General features: G+C 30.6%; 1 protein-coding gene across 2 annotated transcripts in view; it reads left to right on the top strand.

Annotated features, from left to right (window-relative positions):
* The window catches only part of LOC113397850 (putative inorganic phosphate cotransporter), a 56,397-nt gene that overhangs the window by 33,312 nt on the left and 2,011 nt on the right, over window positions 1-21,074 (top strand). The window contains exons 1-9 of one of the 2 annotated variants that reach the window (XM_026636367.2): window positions 5,205-5,448; window positions 15,070-15,248; window positions 15,958-16,076; window positions 17,029-17,246; window positions 17,857-18,083; window positions 18,237-18,386; window positions 19,760-19,892; window positions 20,245-20,366; window positions 20,684-20,803. In XM_026636367.2, the coding sequence (XP_026492152.2) occupies window positions 5,370-5,448; window positions 15,070-15,248; window positions 15,958-16,076; window positions 17,029-17,246; window positions 17,857-18,083; window positions 18,237-18,386; window positions 19,760-19,892; window positions 20,245-20,366; window positions 20,684-20,803 (1,347 nt within the window). In that variant the 5' untranslated portion in view covers window positions 5,205-5,369. Of the gene's footprint in view, window positions 1-5,204; window positions 5,449-15,069; window positions 15,249-15,957; window positions 16,077-17,028; window positions 17,247-17,856; window positions 18,084-18,236; window positions 18,387-19,759; window positions 19,893-20,244; window positions 20,367-20,683; window positions 20,804-21,074 lie in introns of those variants that run through there. The other variant, XM_026636368.2, reaches the window with a different exon arrangement.

Below are 21,074 nucleotides of genomic sequence, written 5' to 3'. Positions count from 1 at the left end.
AACCAAACTTTAAGTGATTTGTTAACATCATTGTTTGTTTGAACGCGCTTACTTCTATATCTACGGTTTTATTTTTAATAAATATACTATTTATCCATTTATTAAGAAAATTAAATGAGAACATCAAGCTACTGCCTACAGGATAACGTTTAACGCGCGAGCAAGTAGTAGAAATATAAATTTTACACTTTAGATTAGGTATAATTATTGAAAAGGAGTTACATTTTATGTATGGTACAATGTAACGCTGAAATCACGTCAGGTTCACAGCGGGCGTGGGCAGACACAATAACCGCATCCATCCGGTTCACAATGAGCCGAATTGCTTGTTATTCAATCGCACTGTGACACATTATGTGGTCACCACGACATACCTTTAGTTCTAAGATTTAATACTTAAGACTCTATTTGCGTATACAATTTTATGTATGATTTATTTGAGATGAGTGATCTTAAGCCCGTTTTAAGAAAAACAAGCGCCTTGGTGCAAGCAGTGTACAGTTGATCTCCACTCCCCCAAAGAAGTTTTTTAACTTATACTTATATATTTCAGACGCTATAAAGCTAAAAAGAATAAAAAAAACACAAAACAGAAACAAAACATATCATACTATTTAAATTTAAAGTAAATTAGATATAAAATTATTTGTAAACATTTATATAGGTATATCAAAGCTGTTGTTGTAAATGTCTAGTTAAACGCTCACGTGCATGAAAACACGTGTTTAAATACTAGGTTTTCTGAGCGTTGAGCCTGAGCAGTGGTTAAGTTATATAATATAATTAAAATATTGATGTACTTGATGTATAGCGGAATATATAAGGAAATGAATTGTTAAATACTTATATTACAGTATATTTAGTTTTAATGATGCAAAAATGATTTTTATAAGGCATTCTTACTCAACTTCTAGCCCAGACGGTTAAGTTCTTAACTGATGATTGTGGGTTCAAACCAAGGCAAACTCCGCTAAATTTTCATGTACTTAATTTGTGTTTATAATTAATCTTGTGCTCGGCGGTGAAGTAAGACATCGTGAGGAAGCCCGAATGCTGAATCTGCGGTTTTTCCCGCGCGACATTTATAAAACTTTACCTGTACACACAAACTGTCACCCCCCATTTTACCGCCTGGAGGGATGGATTAAAAAAGTATCCTATGTATCCCCGGGACTCAAACTATCTCCATACGACATTTTATCTAAATCAGTTCAGCGGTTTGAGCGTGATCAGGTAACAGACAGAGTTACCTTCGTATTTATAATATCATAGATTTTATGTTCTAAAGTCTAAGCTAAGAATAATATTAGGTTTAGATATATAAGTTTAAAACGATTTTTGATGAAATATCTGAATAGGTATACTACTTAAATATGTAGGATATACAATTACTATGTACTTATCTTATTCTATAAGTGTCGTGTTTATATACTTAATAAAAATGTACTTTTAAAACGAACTACAAACTCGTAAAATATTAATGTCCACGTTCGGTATATTGCAGTCGAATGAAAGTGCATCAATAGTATAATTCTGCAGGGTTATCATTTATGTTTTAAAATATTTTAATAAGGTCTTATATTTTGAGAAGTTTAAATGGCATTTTAAAAATGTCTGAAAGTTCGAAATTTAAATAAGGAATAAAAATAAATGTACACCAAATTAGTGTGACGTGTGTATCTAAGAGTTTTAAAAATTAACCCTAATAAATAAGTATTTATTGAAGTTAACACATATTACAGTTTATTTACTTCTTGCCTTCATATAGTTATAATTTAATAACGTTTTATAAAGGACGTCGAAATCAATTAAGTCGATATACATAAGTATAAAGATTAAAAACGGGACGAACAAGCAAACGAATTCGTCTGTTATTGTCCTACATGTAATTAGTAATCACGTGACAACCCTGTCCAGTTTTTTGTTGAAACCTAGGCTATCAAAGTTACAAAATTATTGTGCCACGGTTTACTAGCTACATAAAAATCTTTATAACTTCTAAGTAATATCTGTGGATAAAATGAGAGACTAAGAGAATATACAATTTTATTGACAAATAATCGTAGCTTACTAAATTGTTCATAAATTAATATCATACATACATATATATAGCCTATATATAGCCTATTCCTATTAAAGTAGGAATAAAGATAAACAATCCTTAGATTTACTTATTTCATGCGGTTTGCTAATAACACAATATTGTGCAATATTATGAGTTTATGATTAATATATCTTTATTTATCATACAACACTATTTTACTTAACGGATATAAGTATATCCGATAATTGTTTCGTCGACGTTCAAAACGCCAATTTTTCGCAAATCACTAGTGAATATGATAGATTTATCAAGCGCTCAACCCATTCGCGTCAATATGCTGTGAAATGTTATTTGGCTTCTCTCCTCTTACGGTTGGAATAGCGTATACACACGTGTATTCATAAGTACGCACACATACATAAAAAAAAATCAACAATAAAGTAGCTATGTATATCATTAATCGTAATCTTTATTTTTACAAGATCATAAAGTAAAAAACTGACATAAATCTCTGTAGTTAGTCTCCAATAATTTAACCCAATAGATATTAATAAAACACAATTCAATTATTGTATAAATGTAAAGGTAACGCATACTAATAAAATTAATCCATGCTTTTGTATCATAAAGTCTATTCCATTTTGATTAATATATCGAGTTAGTGTTATTTGAACGTGATATTTAAATTTATTTATTATACATTTTATATATAAAAGTTTCAATAACATTTCTACCCTCTCCTTGGGTTCAATTGTGTTAAGTTAAATGTCAATGGTACACATATAATACACTACACTACGCGGTAAAATATATGAGATAAGAGTTTTTAATAGTATCATAATTCAACAAGTTCCTGCTAAAATCAGAAATAAAACTTGTATAAAAAAATTACTTTGAATTTTATCATAGCAAAATCATACAATCGTGGAAGTGAATACTTAAATACAAAAATTGCTCAGTAATTTATATTAACTCAGGAAAATTGATTCAGAATGTAAATATAGGTTTATTAGTTTTGTTTTTCAAAACTGTTGTCTATTATATATCTATTTACTATTTTAATTAAAACATCAAGTTTCATTATTTCACTAACAAAGCTATTAATAATATTTATACATAATACATTTTCCGCTACTGCTGCCATCTACAACAAATAAATAAAATTATTGATACTTTTTCTTACTACACGTTTCATAATCATTAAATATAGATGGCGTTGTAATCGTTCTTTAATATTTTGTAAGTCGCCACTAGATGGCACTACTGGATAATACAAAATAGTGACCTTGCTTTATCGAGATCGTTCATCGCCAATGTCGTCTCACTCGTCAATTATCGTCATGAGTACGTAAATAGGAGGCTCGTCTCTACTCTTGGCAGTGATTACCCGGCACATAATAAGGCTATATCTTAAAATAAATATTTTTTATTTCCTTCTTTCATAAGATATATTTCATTACATAAATATTGTTTACTTTTTCGAAGCACAGTAAGAGACTAACCGTTATAATTACTCATTTATATCAATTGAACGTTAACCGGTAAATGCGAATATAGTACTTAAAGGAAGGCATTAGCGCACTTTATTCAATAACAAAAATGGCATAATGCTCAAAAAATTTGATAGGTTATTGACCAAGGTTTTTTACTCCTTTGAATCATAATTCATTCGAAGTAAATCTGTATATCGCATGTATTTTCATGTTAATAAAAACTTTGAAGGTAAGGATAGAAAAAAAAACCGTATAACAAGGCTTTAAAATATTTATTAGGTACGTGTTTTTAAGGGAGAATATACCGGTTTTATTATGTTTAAAGGATACAAGTCATACACGAATAAAGAGCCTAAATTATACGACAATAATTATTATACGGCCTTTTAAGTTTTATCACATCCATATTAATATTGATAATCTAGAAAAATATTTAGTCTTAATTTCGTGTTTGTCAAGTTTTTGTCTTAGAAATTCATTAGCTCAGCAGTTGTGTTTTTCCGCGAACACGTATTGTTTGACGTGATTTAATTTCACTGATTCTAAAAATAACTACACTACACCAAATTAAATTCTGTTGCTATTCTTGTCAGCCTACACAATTATTTATTAGGTTAGGATTTTCCGTCGTATTAAAAATCTTTACTTATTTTTATACTCTGTTAATTTTTTCAATAACCTATGATTAAGTTATTGAAGCATAATAATATGAATAAAAAAAAATGTTAGGTTATCTTTAATTTGAGGTTATGAAAATTCCAAAAAAGAATGCTTTAGTCATTACTAAGCTTACTTATATTAACTGAATTTTTGTTCGGATTAATTTTCGTACACCACCAGTTTTAATGTTTTGTGATTTAAAAAAATATGTATTAGAAAGATAATTGAAATGAATTGTGTTTTTCTTACATGTCGTAAGATAAATTGGCAATCATCAAACTATCGTTTGTACCATGTATTCCTTTTAAAATATTCATATCTTTTTCCGCTTATGCGGTAAAAATGCATAAATAGCAATCATTTTAGTTACATAATAATATGTATGTCAAAGTTTAGATTAAAGATTTCGTGTCGTAGCAGATTTAGTACAAGTATTTTTATTTCGCCAACGCTAAATACCAAATTTTTAATTGATATTTCATTATATATAATATGTATAAACTTTTGAAGTTTAATTGAAATATTTTATAAATATAGAACTTGACATTTATATTTACATATGTAATTTATATTCAATTCAATTAACTAGGTAGGTACGAGTAAAAAGTTGGGCTAAGTAGTTATTTATTTAATATGACTACATTACTGTATAATATTTTGAATATGTATATATATTTTGATTATACGTTTGGATATACGTGGTTTAAAAAAAAAAGTCGAAGAGAAATATATTTTTATGTTCAAAAAATTTTTAGGACAGATTTATGAAACTTGCAAGAAATGCATATAAAATCAGCATCTCAACTTGCAATCTTAATTTCCGAAGCATTAAGCTTGAAATCGCATGTAACCGATAACGGACCAGTCTAGCGGTACCGTTTCCTACTTACAAACGCTTTTCAGCAGCGTTCAGTAAAAACTTAGATGACGTAAGCGCACGCCGCCAGCGCGTGCTCGCTCCGCCTCCCCTCGCCTCTATGTATATTTACGACTCGCGTGTCGCGACGACTAGCTTCCAGTCCTCTTCCGAACCTCGTCCTTATCACGTGCAACCCTCGCGATGACTTACCACCCCGTAATCAACATTGGTACACACACCAGTGTGACGTAAACGCGTCCGCACCTGCGTTTTCAACTGTGTTCTGTTCGGTTTCTCATTTTCAGTCGACAATATGGTATCGAATCGTGGCGCCCACGTGCTGGTCTGGGAACAGCCCGGGTTGGAAGATCAGAGGCCCAAAACCTATAGTGGTGAGTCAGAATGACGTCACTGGAAAGCACTAGTCGCAATCATATTTTAGATTACGTTTTTTTTATAACATTCAGTGCTTGTCTTCTCTTGAGCTTCCGGACAGACGAATTTATGGGGACAGCGCGGAGCGTTTGAAGTTAGAATCTGGTTATTCAAACCGGATTGATATAATTTGTTCCGATAATGGGGCTGTTTAAATGAATTGTAGCAGTTTTATACACCACGTGAGTTAATAACATCACGCTAGGTCGTACAATAAACTATATTTCAAACGCATGAACCAGTTTCCCATAGTAAATCAAACAGGTGTTTAATCAATATATTTTCGCCGTTTGCGATTTCAATGGTCATTAAAATGCGATAAAACCTATTATATTATTCAGTATATATAAATTAGGTACTACGCGTTTTTAATTACAAATAATAAATTAATTATTTTTTATTCTTTAAAATATAACCTCAATGGTTTCGTTATATTTTATACTTTGGCGTCATTTTAGGAAAGATAAAAATAACCTAGGCTACAAGGTAAATGTTTATTCCATATGGTATCTACGAAGAAAATGAAAAAATGTACATTTAGCAAAATTTACTTAAATTAAAAATTAGGATTGCGTTCCGTAATTTCAAATGTGGATATTATATATTAAGCGTATAATAAATTAAAACATAAAAATATAAAGTTATAACAAAATTTTAGATGCTCCCGATACTTTTTAATAAAGATAAATCTGTCGTGACCTCTTTCTAAATCTTTGACCACTATTCCAAGGTTGCAAAAACAACAGACAATTAAAACTTTTTGACAGCTATCTGTGTACAAAAATAACAATTCCGAACGTTTCGTATGATTAGTAATATGTTTTAAAATATTTTAAATTCTTAACCTGACGAAGGGCAATCGTATTTCCGTGTTAGACTATTGTTATTATGAGTGAGTTATAATGAAATTCAACCATTAATTGCGTATTCACTTATTTAAATAATTGTAACTACTATTAAAATAAACTTCAATACGGTATTTGAAAATTTATATGTGAACAATCAGAACGAACGGTTGAGATTTAAGACGTGGAAGCAGGACAAACAAAGTAACACATATCTTTCATTTCCAAGGCACCATAAATACGTAGGTACATTTATAAGAGCCGACATGGCCCAATGATTTGAACGCGTTCATTTTAACCGATGATTGCGGGATGAAACCCAGCCAAGAACCGCTGAATTTTCATGTGCTTAATTTCTGATTGTAATTCATCTCGGCGGTAAGGGAAACATAGTGAGGAAAGCTACATATACAGGTTGTTGCATTTTAAAGGTTATCTGTATAATATATATATATGTATTAATATCTATTATATAATACCTTTTTTACAGTAATAAAAGAAGATTAATATTACTTATATCATAACGTAGGAGTTATTAAAATAAAGATAACTTTAATCGACAATTGACTTATTTTTATTACGACTTCCATGATTTAACAAAAGATATCAATTTGTCTTTTATTTAAGAAAAAATATATTTTCGCTCAAGAAGGTTCATTATTCTCGAATAATATTACATTTTCGCAAATACCACGAATATTCTCTTACAAGGAAATTAGTTGATAAATACTTTTGTATTCACAATGATTTAACATTGTTTGGTTTTGCTCTCACGCCTGCCTCTCATTGTCCGTACTTTGAGTGAAGTATTATTGCTAATTTTCACTGATTACAAAAGCAATTTAGTTACGTTTCTCTTTCAAATCAAGATATACATATAAATCATTCCGCTAGAATTTTACAATTACTTTTGCAACGTCATTTGACAAAATTATGTATATGAAGCAACCTGATTATTGTATTTGATTTTTTTAATTGATTATATAACATAAATACGAATCCCTTATTACGGTGTCAGCGTGGTGCATCCGAGGTATTTTATTGATAGTTCCTTCGTGCTTGGAATTACACATTCTCATCATTTAAATACCACAGCAATTAACATAATAAGGTATTTCAAATAAAAATATAAAAAAACCCCTTGGTTTTATGCAATCTCTACTGTCAGTAGATAGTTTTCACTAAAGCCGTACGAACAAATTGTACCGCCTGAAATTGTTTTAAATACGACATATTAGGGAATAAATTACACGTAGCTTGGATAAAAAAAAATGGTTGCTGGTAAACATTCTAAATATTTGAATACATTACTGACTAATAAGGATCTACTTCTACGTCAATGTAATGCAGCTATTTGAGAGCAATGTTATCATTTTCTTTTATCATTTACACATTCTCGTTCTTGACAAATTAATACTTTAAACTGTATAATGAGAACAGTTTGTAGATATACTTGAATATAATTATGCAAGCTTATGACATGATTTATAACTAAAATCACATGAATGTTTAATTAACAGGCCAATTAAGAGCAGCGGTGATGATTTATTTTTAGGTTTACTTAGTTTTACCTTTTTAGTTATATGTACATTACATGTTTGAATAAAAAAAATAACCAGAATTAAAATTAGGTTCTTTATTATACACAGTTTCGAAAACTTTTAAAAAATTACACCGTTAAACAACCTACGAAAATTTTGTTTTTTTTCTAGTATGTTGCTTGAATGATGTAATTAAACAAATGTTTTATATTCATAAGGAAGTATTAAATTATGCTACACAAAGAACATTTAAAACTACGTAGAAAATTTTGTATAAACATAGCAATTGTGATCGCGATAAGATAGACAATTCGGGTTTAGCAAATAATCCAGTTGAGTACGTTCGGTGTTTGTGAATAAGAAGCGCTCGTTCATAGTAGATATATATATAGTAGACTATTGCTCTATCTTTCGGCAATCGAATAACGACGATTGCCTTTGATATAGCAATCGTAAAATAGATGACCCGTTTAATCGTAATTAAAGTTCCGATTTATATTATCTTTTGATTAATATCTATAGCTATTCGTAATCGATTGGTCGCTATTGAACACTTTTTATCACGGTTATTATTCTATGACTTATTGATCGTTCTCGAGTACTATAAATAAATCATCTCTAGTTGTATAATAAACAGATAACTTATTTATATTATATCTGAATAATAGTAAAGTTTTAAATGTATTTAATTTTGATTTAAGTCGTATTAATAAAAAAGACGTAATTTTATTGTTATTAGTATGGAGTTATATCAACGTTTTAGGAAATGGTTTATAGTCTGATCTGTCAAGGACGTATAAAAACTATTGTCGATGGTCAAAGAGTGTGACGAGTTTTTTTTTTCTTACTCCATTTTATTCAAACGCCATTGGTGCATTTGATACGGATTTGTCGGAAAAATACAGTCATTTGCAGAACAAACAATAGGTTTTTTCAACGAGGAAAACATTATAGTTGATGCTGATCCAGTTCCGTCATATTATACCTTTTTGATTTTATCTCGATATATATCGATCGCTTTGAGGTAAAGGAAATATGTTTTATAATTTTAAAGACATTTATTAATTTGAATAAATCATAGTTTATATCCACTTTTTAAATGATTAGACATTTTTTTCTTATAATTGTTATACATAGTAGTCTACGAAAAGAATTAAGTCTGATTTCTATTAATTTCTTTCTATGGGTAAGGCAACAGTAATTCATTTTTTTTAATATATTTTTTGTATCAAAATAATTCTACTTAATTATTTTTTTATGTATCATCATCGTAAGAAATACAAAAACATTTGTAAACATAGTTTGTATAGACTACGATTTGAAATTTTGAATGATATCAATAAATTTACTAAGTGTTTAATTTTATCGAATTGTAAATCTAAGTATTAGATAGATATAATCTATATAAAATTGGACTGTCTGCTTGTAACAATAAAATAACCGCCAAAACAAATATACACGGAATATACCTACACCAAAATATATTTTTAAAATTTTTGTCTGTCTGTCTGTTTGTTCCGGCTAATCTCTGGAACGGCTGGATCGATTTTAACGGAAATTTCACTGGCAGATAGCTGATTTAATAAGGAGTAACTTAGGCTACAACAATAACTTTTTTGTTCAATTCAAACGTGCACGAAGTCACGGGGACAGCTAGTTTACAAATAAACTTGAAAAATCCGTACGCAAAACCACGAAATCTAAATTCTTATTAGAACAAATGACTGTTAATAAATGCAGTTCATTGTACCCAAAATAAAACGGATTGCTATTCCTTCGAATTCGACGTTATCTCTGATCTTATTCTTTGTATTTGGATGGTTAAGACAATACAGACGGTCTGTGAATAACTTGTCTTGGCAAATAATTATTCAAAATATTCACACGTGATTTTGAATTCAAAGTCTGTATTTTATATACCTGTTCTACTTAAACAGTATTATACGGCTTTACCTATAAATGTGGTTTTGACAGTGATTACTAAAATAATGCTGTCTTCTTCTTTTTAATGTGAAATCAATAATAAAAGAAAGATAAATTAATGTTAAACAAATCGGCCGCTAGGGAATGTTTATTGATATGTGAGCCTGTATGCTGTTGAGTTTGTGTTGTGTTAGGAATATATCAAATTATTAAGAAGTACTAAAATTGTCTATGTCTAAATCTTTAATATTTGACTGTACATTAAACCAGAAGGATATGTATGAATATCTATGCCGGAGGATTCTGTTATAATATAATTAGTATTGAATAAAAATTTACGCAAGACTTATAAACTTAAAAGTTATAACAATAAATGTTGTATGTTATGTATGTGTTATGAAATTATCGGACCGAAATTTTATGCGTCAGGTAGACCATCGCTAGGCTTATCTCAGTGGTTGGTCAAATACGCAAAAGATAATGTGGTTCACATTCACAAGTGTGAGCGAAAATGCAAGTTACCCTGAATTTCATCACTCAGCTACGTACGATTTAGAATTCAGTTTGTGACGAAATTGTTTCAAGGGCTTGTTTTCAATTCTTTATCACCAACTTATCACCCCTTTAAAGGTTGGAAAGGGTAGCCTATGTCCGTCGTTGGGGTTCAAGCAAGCTTCAAAACTTCATCTATAACAAAATTTAATCAAAATCGATTCTATGACTTATTCGTGAAACCGTAACATACAGACAGACAGACATAGTTACTTTTGCATTTATAATACTACCACAGATTATGAACTAAGATAGCACAGCGGGTAGAAAACCCGGATTTTAACTAAAGATCGCGGTTTCAAATCTGTGTAGGCGCCGTCGATTTTTCACGTGCGTTAATTTTTTTTTATAATTCTTCTCATGCTTGTCAATGAAACAATTTATCGTGAAGAAAACTGCTTATTTCAATGATATTCTACAACAAGTGTGGTACCTACCAACCTCACTCAAGCAGCGTGAATTGATGTTGCATAATATATATATACATACAGCCTCACACACGAACACACACGCACACTCTGTAATGCGTATGTATAAAAATTTGCAATTGCCGTCAAATATGATGAAATCATAACGATAAGATAAGACACGGCTACGTTCATGCTAACTCTATAAGCGCGTTGACTCATACGATAATATAGAGTAAAACGTCAGAAGATTTAATCATTACCAGAAATTCGGTTTCTTTTTTTACAATTGTTTGCAATTCTAACAATATCAAGATAGTTTTTACGACAGTACTGCAACGTCGTATTAATATATATTACACTAGGTGAATCTGTGGCTTTACCTATAGGCTATAGCACATAAAACCGTCACCACTCATTTTACCCCTTCGAGGAGTGAAATAAAAAAATGAGCCTTTATCCTACCCCAGAACTCAAACTAGCATCGTACCAAATTTCATCTGAATCGGTATAGCGGTTTAAGCGTTAAGAGGAAACAGACATAGTTACTTGGCATTTATTAACATTAGCATAGATGTAAATGTTACTATATACATTATACTCACAAAGAGAGGAGATAGCCTAGAATCTTATCTAAAGTTTACAAGTTCAAATCCTCGTGCTCGTTCGTAAAGGTTACGTGTCACCAATATTCACTGACGCAGCGAACTCCATAACCTTTAAGAGGGATCCTTTGCACATAAACGAAATTAGTTACGTTATTTTAGTTGTCCCATAAAAGAAATAAAACGAGAACAGAAACCCCCTTTTTATTTTAAAAGTAACTTTTAATCTTTTTTAATCTATATAAGTTTAATATAAGTTATAATTTCTTAATATTTTCTTACTTGCAGTTCAGTTTAAACTGTTTGTTTTATACATAACCATAAATACATATTATTTCATGTTATATTTGGTAATAGTCAAAAATAGTATCTGACCATCCAAAATCTATCCAATAGTATTGACTAAATTCAATATGAATTTGCTGTGTACGTAAAACAACGTCGTAAAACCATCATATGTCACACTGCACTCCTTCACCCGCTGCTTCTATTAATTGATATTCGAAGAGACAAGATGCAATCACACACTTCCGAACACGTGAATATCATTACACCATAACATAACGTCATTACTAAATAGACAAAATTTTCAAACGCCCACTTAATTCGATATATACGAACTCTTATGTATATATTTTTAATATACGTGACTAAGTTTTCTTAAATAACTTTTTATTCTATTAATTTTTTTATACTGGTGTATGCCAACGAAGCACAGATAATAATTGCTACGGTTTACGCATTTCACTTGTGAGTTGTGACTATTGTTTTAATGTGATACAAAAATGATGTTATTAGGCTATTTAAAAAAACGTAGGTAATTTAAATTGTATAGTTTAATTAATTCCTTAACTTTTATCATCACTAGTTTTTTTTTTAGATAAAGAACTTAAATTAACATCAATGTCATGATGAACTAAAATATATTACAAATACGAATTAGTACGTGTGTTAATATATTTTTATATTATTAACAGAAAGTAAAAATAACTTTCTCGAAAATACATAATATTAATATGAGTACTGAAGAACTATTTTTAAGCTTTATTAAAGCAAATGATTAATAAACTTCTGATATTGTACTATTTTTCCTGATAATAGGCTACAAGAAAACGACCTTGCTGCAGTACCTTAGGAATGTTGCATCAATTTATCAATTACTATGAATTAGCATCGATCATTCCATTACTCTATATTTTTATAAACTAAGAAGGTTCTTCCTTGAACAGGTTCATGCACCTATATAAAATTGTTAAAATTATTTTGCACACAAAGCAGCGATGCAACTATATATTTAAAAAAAATACTTAAAAAACATCCTGGTTAAAGAAAGATAAATCGATGTAGGTAATTTTGAATACTGATAACGAATATATTTTAAAAATCGAAACAAATGTCAGAATTGTCTAAAATTTTAATAATTACATTAATTTTCAAGTCATAATATCCAATGTACATACATATTATGTTTTGAAGTTAGCTATGTTAATTTTGTAAATAAAAGGCGGTGCTTAATAATTGAAAAGGGTTGTGTTGTCAAGCTCACGTCCACTGAAACCTATCAAATGCATTCCCATATAATTGAAACTTGTCAGTAATGGCTTCATGTCAATAAGTATTCGCACCAAAAACATACAATATTAATAAGTATAATGTTTTTTAATTAATTTTTTTCTAAAACGTATTTGTATTTAAATTACAATTTTAATTCACCTAAGGTGTATTAAAATAGATTTATCGAAAAGTTACATAATGAGTAGTACAGAAAATTTAAGAAATAAAGTTATGTTTAACGATAAATAATATTTTTATTTATTTATTGCTTTAATTGTAACTATTATCGTTCGTTGTCCTGTTACAGAATTGATTTGTATGATAGGGCAATCCGCAAAATCAAGATAAGTTTTATTGAATATATTACGAGATATTTCTCCTCAGGTATTAAACCGAATAAGTAGGATTATTTATTACAACACAAAATGTTAATTAAGTCATTTAATTCAGGAACATTATATAAATATGTAATTGCAAATAAATTAAATTATATTCCTATAATAAAAACATCTACCTAGGTTTAAAAGAAAATAAAAATCGAAAGATCGTAGTCAGTTTTTGTTTTCTCCGATTTTCTCTACTACTTTGGCACTGACGTCATTATTAAATAACATTTTATTTTGGTAAGTCAAAACGAACCGTCGACGCAGATCGCCAATTTTATATTCGTTTTTTACTTATTGCTTATGAATATGTACGAACTTTTTTAGTTTTACAGTTTCGATTTGATTGATGCGAGTCTTTTAAGATAATAAAATCTTTGCAAACACGGTTTATAAGAGCTTATATAATATGTATTGATTATGTTGAATATCAATAATAACGTTAGACATTAATGTGAAAATGAATAATAATTAAATAAGTTCAATAATTTGCTGACAATAGAAATAAACATATTTTTTTGTTTAAATATGTTTTTTTTTAAAAATGTAGTTAGATATAATTAATTTAATTTTTACCAATTAAAATTTTCAATCGAATTTAAAACAAAACAAAAACAAACAAAAATAATAAACGCATGTTACAAAATAATTAAAAGATTCATATACATATTAAAACGTAAATATTAGCCTTAAATTAATTTAAAACCGACTTAACATGCAATTAAAATAAATGTTATATATTAATTATAATGCCTCGCTTGTGGGAATTGACGTTTTGGCTGCCCGGTAGTTTACAGTCTATTTTCGTTAGCTGAACACGGATCTTCAAATAACCACCTTTTTTAACAAATATACGTCATTACAATAATCAGCTACAAGACCAAACGCGACTCTCTTACAAGTAATAAATTATTGAAAAATTATTGACGTATTGTGTGTTTTATAATTTGTAGCTATCATTTTGTCCGTACAAAGTCAGAACGTGTACCTCGATAATAATATAATAAATATATCATGATTTATTAATAAAAATATTCAATAACTAAATTTATAAATAATCATAATCTTTGATGAGCACAGTCATTTCATTTAAAAATGTTGCCCAAAAGAAACTTAACATACCAACTTGGATTGTATCGTACAACATGTATGTATGTATATGTAATGAGCAAACGCAAGATAGAATTACATTTTCAGAACTGGTTACCTGTTTGCGCCTCGAGACGCAATAAATCATTCGGAAATTTTGAGGCGTTTCCTTTGTGGAATTTGATATTAAATTGCAATTGCTTTCGCAAAATCAATATTAGTAATTGTTATTTATTTTTACCATGACGTTGAAGTATATGTATTTAAAAAATACATACATACATACATTAACAGCCTGTAAATTTCCCACTGCTTTGCTAAGGCCTCCTCTCCCTTTGAGAAGGTTCGGAGCATATTGTACGCGTTCTAACCACTGGGCCATCTCGGCTCTTAAAACATTGATCATCAATTAATGTAGTAATGTAATGTAAATCTATAATTATGTAATTACCGGGTAAATACTTGCTTTCCTTTTAAAAAGCTTTTGGAGATGATTCCACAACCGCTGCTTCAATGCCATTTGTTGGATGTATGTACATCTGGCATATTTTTATTCGCCATAAACAAGCAGTTATTTACGCGAGATTAGTTATAAACGCAAAGTCGAATCAAAGTTTTAACTAATAATATTGTTGTTTATTAATAAAAAAATGATTCTAAACCATCAATGTATCCACAGGTGGCCTGGGCACGCGTCACTGGGTGACGTTTATGCTGTTCCTGGGTATGGCAAACGCATACATCATGCGGACGAACATGTCCGTGGCGATAGTCGCGATGGTGAACCACACCGCACTGCCAGTGGACAAGGAGGCTATGGACACCGAGTGTGGAAATGTCGATTCTAACTCCACTAAGGTAAGAACTTCTTTCGGAATCCTCGGAAATTGTATTCAGTAGTGATAATTGTCTACTAATAGATTTCAAAGATATGTAAAATTTTGCTATTCGATTTTATACTTCTTTGAATTTTCACGTGTCACTTTGAAGCTATTGAGATCATGCTTACGATTATATATACGTCAAATGTACTCTATCGCATATTCTGTGGATAGAGATTCTGGGTAAAGAATGCTTGATACTATACTCATAGCTTACATAATTTTCTACTTTAATAATTTTTGTCTATGCCAGAATGTAAAATTTGCACTGCCGAGCAAGGTTCCTTTTTGCTATTAAAGAACAGCGTTACGTTACACATGCAGTTTTTCGTATGACGTTTCGCTTACCTCTGAGCACTACATGGTAGTAGATTTTAGTCATAAAAAGTAGACTATGTCACCAAATTTCATTCATTAATTCATTGTGATCAATAGTTTAGCGTTGAAAGCGTAACAAGCAGACAGACAGATTTACTTTCAGTTATAATATTAGTATAGATTATAAACAGAAAAACGATAAATTAAGCACTTGAAAATTCAGTGGTATTGCTGTTTTTAAGTTAATTACAAATGGAATATAATATTAATATATCCAATGTCTAGATAAAATAACAACAGATTATAAAACTAAAATTCCTTTGATTTGTTTTCTTTTGAAAAAATTTAACTGACCGGTTTGGTTATAGGAGGCGCTAACACAAGACGGCTCTTTTGTTTGGACTTCGACTCTACAAGGTTATATCCTGTCATCCTTTTTCTATGGTTACGTCATCACGCAAATTCCTTTCGGAATCCTGTCTAAAAGGTACGGCATTTTTTTTTAAATTTATTTATAATGTTTATGTTTAGTTTTATAATGCCTTAATCAAACTTATTGCTTTTTAATCATCAAATTATTTATATTTGTATATAAATGCAGTGTTGAACTCGTTTTTGTTAAGAAAAAATGTATTGCAACAATTAGTGGTAAAAATCTTTTGATAATGGGTGACATTTTTAAATTTTCCCTCTATTTACCAACTACGTTCGATATTAAGTATGTATTGTATGTATATAAAAGAAATATTATGCTATATATTCGGCGCTTAGTTATATTTACGAACTGATAATTATAAACGTCTAGATTTGTATCTTCTAAAGGATTTTCTAATTCCATTAATAAAAAATAAGAAAAACATCTTAAAAAAATACTACATTAAAAATACTTCGAAAGATTATTTAAACGTTTTTTGTGTAATTATAATAAAACGAAATGTACATTCAAATTGCAAATAACTTATTTCAGATAATATCACTTCAAATATCACATCAAAGCTTCAATATTAAATTCCATTAGTTTTACAGGTTCTCTTATAAGCCTTTATGACACACGTCGATATTTTAAACTTTATAGCTTATAATATAAATGTTACATTAGTTGATCAAGCGCAGATGCAGGCCTCATAAACCATCGTGACGATATAATATATTGTTATAATACGTACTCGGTCATGATAATAATTACAAATAGACGTAAGTTCTTTGATCGCGATACAGATAAAATTAACGCTATTTGTTATGTGATCAGATTTTGTTTACTTGGTTCCTAATAACCTTATGGTTTACCTAAGCGACGTATTAATATACGAATACTTTTCGAAATGAGGGATCAGGCTGTTAGGAATATATCAATTAGTAAAATGTTGTCTATATTGGGCTTATTGGACAAAATACATCGATTAATTAAATTTGTTTTTAATTCTACTATTCGTCTACAGATACGGAGCCCGACTATTCCTGGGTGTGGGCATGTTGATCAACTCCGTGTTCGGTCTTTTGGTACCAATGGCCGCGGAGGCTGGTTATGAATGGCTCATCTTGGTCAGATTCATCCAGGGTCTAGGAGAAGGGCCTATTGTACCGTGCTCCCATGCCATGTTAGCTAAATGGATTCCACCAAACGAAAGGAGTAGGATGGGAGCAGCTGTATATGCAGGTTAGTTTTTAGCATAGACAGTTGATTCATTTTTGTTTATGATAAGTGATAGCTCCCAATCATAAATATTAGTGATTAATTATAGCAATTAATTATTTCTTAGATCTTATCGTCTGTGTAATATTTGATTACGTTAGTGATCTAGTGGGTGGTTTATATATATGTAAATCCAGAGTTCCTAGATTCAAAATTCGGGTCGGGTCAATTGGGTAATTGGACTTTTCTGGAAAAGTATTACAGGTCGAAATTTTGAACATTACTGTTGTGAATGCGCTGGCTTCGTACAGCACGTAAAGCCGTTACTCCTGCTCCAAGAATTCAGATCACGATGGATTGTCATCTTTAAAATTTTTGCGTGGTTAACTATTGTCCGTAGAGAAGTTGCCGAGACCTAAATATTTCTATAGGAATATAGGTTTACTTACTCATAAAGAAAAACAGTTATACGGATAATAATTACTATATTACACAGATACAAAACTGATTATTGTATGATATAAAAGAACCTAGTCTAAATTTAAACACTTGTGAAAATTCTACGTGTTAATCAAATAGTGAACTTGCTTAGTTTACTTAACAAAAGCAATTATTGATAGAGTACTATTTTCAGGTGCTCAGTTCGGAACAGTTATCTCAATGCCTCTGTCTGGCCTGCTCTCTGCGTACGGCTTTGCCGGAGGCTGGCCTTCTATCTTCTACGTGTTTGGTGTCATTGGAACCATCTGGTGTATTGCCTTCTTATTCTTCGTTTCCGAGGACCCCGAGCACTGCCCATCGATCAAGGAAACTGAGAAGAAGTATATCCTGAGTTCGCTGTGGGGCGCTGCGGGTTCTAGTGTGAGTTCTTTATTTCTATTTTATAATAGCACTTTCAAGTTACAATTTGCATTTTCATTCAGAGATATAAATAACTACAGATTTATAATTTAGACAAATACCTACCTAGTTATAATGATACATACATAATAATCCTTCTTTGTTTATCTCCAGTCTCCTCCGATTCCATGGAGCAAGATTCTCTTTTCGATGCCGTTCTGGGCGATCATGTTGGCTCATATGGGGCAGAACTACGGCTACGAAACTCTCATGACGGAGCTGCCGACCTTCATGCGACAAGTTCTGCACTTCTCTATCAAGGATGTGAGTATATTTTTTTTTCAAATACATAGAATCGTCCAAAAACTTTTTTGGGTATTTATTAAAACATTTTTTTTAGCATAAAGTTATGGAATGTTTCAGTTATCGAGTTAATTTTGATTGTTGGGCATAAATGTCTATATAATAATCTTTATCACCAAAAACTCCGTCAATCTCGCAGTTAGAATGCTTCATACGTAAATAACGGACAGATGTTTCGAAAAATTCGTCTGTTATTTATAGACGAGTAAAGCAGCGACGATTTGGTTCGCATTAATCATCTGAGCTGTCAAGAGGTCAAGAGGCGCGTCGGTCAATTGACCATTGAATCATAAAGTCCTCCGACGGCTTCCAATTAAACTAAACTGAACGTAACATACTCAGTACATTGTTTTAATTGGTATTTATAATTTGACTTTAGTTAAAACTGATTGGGACGTAAATTTGCACTAGTTATTTGCGGTTAACACGCCTTAATTAAATTAAAAATTACCACTGTTTGTAAATTTGAATTATACGAAGGCGATTCAGCAAAAAAAAAAACAGTACTTCTTTTTGTCTAATTAAATAACACAAGTTTATTAATAGTAACGAATCCACTTATCTACGGTATTTTTTTAACTTTATAATATCAATGACAAATAATTCTACTATTTAAGTCAGTGTGCTATGCTTTTTTCCTTATTCCTTTCGACGTGTGTATAAATACAAAACAAAACTCACGCGGAATAATTAATTATCAAAATTGAAAATACAACCCACACCGAAACAGTAATATGCAGTCAGTTAATTCTATCCCTTATAATCATTAATATAAGGATCATAATGAATTAATATTCGAGTGATATATATTTGAGTCAGATTGAGTAATATTGATCCAGCTCTTAACTTTCATGTTATTTATTTATCGGTTATCTTTCGTGAAGATTTGATTATATTTTTATCACAACGGAAACGTAAATAAATCAGACATGTTTCTAACTAGGTCAAGATCAATATAATGATTAAAAACTTATTAATACGAAAGACAAGATTTGGGGTTAAAAATCAGGCATCAGTTAGTTTTCACGTGCTAAATAAAATTATATAATAAGTGTATAAATCATCTCGACTACTTTAGTAAATTCAAATATTAAATTCTCTCACATATACAAATATAGGTTATTAATCTGCCTCGAAGACGCGTGGTTGTGTAAACCCCAAAATGTATTTATAGGAGTGGTCTTTGTCCGTCGGTGGTACATTTAAAAATATCACAATATCTACTACCTATTTTCTTTGGAGATTTCTTTAACCAAAATTATGTAAAACTATTTAATAGTTGTAATTTACAATACTAAAACAATGTGTTAAAATTGTTATTATTTTAATTTCAGAATGGCTTCGTATCAGCGTTACCATACTTGTGCATGTGGCTGTTCTCAATGTTCATCTCGGTGGTGGCGGATTGGATGCTGTCAAGTGGTCGCTTCAACCACACCCAAGTCAGGAAAATCATCAACAGTATTGGTATGCCATGAGATATTTTTGGTTACTTGTCTTAAAATATCTTCTGTGATTAATCCTATTGTCTATGTTATCTTCAAGTGTTGCAACAAAAGTCTTTAAAAGTCTGAAAAAAAGTTAAATTACACATGAATAAAATACATAATTTCAATCAATATTTAAGGGACAATTGTTTATTGTCGCTGTACGTAATTTTTCATACAATCGTGTTGTCTTCGAGTTTTCCAAAATGTAATTTGCTTGTGGCCAAATCGATATATACTTGTCAAAATAAGCGGTCTATATATTTATTTAGCTAGTGTTGAATTTTTTGTTAATTGTTGTTTGGATTGAAGACTTAATTTTTTATTCCCAGGTGAGTACGGCCCAGCCATAGGCCTGTTCATAGCGGCCAACACGGGCTGCGACCCCGCCGCCACCGTCGCCATACTCGCCGTGGGCGTCGGACTCAACGGCGGTATCTACTCCGGATTCAAGGTGATTTACTTTATTCTACGCATACAGATTTCATTTTATCATGTACTTACTTACTTCACTCAAATTCTGGTTTGATTTGCCCCTTATATAATAAATCCTTGATGTGATCTACATTATCAAATGATTTAATTGTTGGTCACAGCTGATTCGAGCTAATTAATAACTGAGGATTCTAGCTTTTGCATTGTAATTTTCATATGTTTTATTTATTTTGGATTGTCTAGGAGTTTGTGAAATATGCTTATAAATAATCTGTCTCAACTGTAACCTACTTAGTTGGCTGATATAAAGTGCTAATTTTATTTTTTTGGCTATAGGTTAATCACTTGGACATCTCGCCACGTTTCGCCGGAATCCTAATGGCGTTCACAAACTGTCTCGCTAATCTCACCGGACTTTTGGCGCCCATTGTTGCCGGATACATCATCGAGGGCAAGGTTTGTATACACATTCAAATTATTATGTATGATTATGATTTTATATAATAAATTGTCGTCAAAATATGTAGGCGGTCCCTTTTTAAGATGATGAAATGTGGTACGTGTATTGGGTTTTAACCGAAGATTTCGAACCTGAGAAGTATTACCGAAATTTTATGTTTTTATGTGTATGAATACATCCGAAATCTGTAATTCTGTGTGTTTTGAAATTCGTTTTACGTCTCCGATGTTGCGTCATGGAATACGTAAACCCAAGAGCAACGTGGTG

The sequence above is a fragment of the Vanessa tameamea genome, chromosome 13 (assembly GCF_037043105.1).
Source record: "Vanessa tameamea isolate UH-Manoa-2023 chromosome 13, ilVanTame1 primary haplotype, whole genome shotgun sequence".
Classification (NCBI taxonomy): domain Eukaryota; kingdom Metazoa; phylum Arthropoda; class Insecta; order Lepidoptera; family Nymphalidae; genus Vanessa; species Vanessa tameamea.
This window is presented reverse-complemented; position numbering and strand designations above follow the sequence as displayed.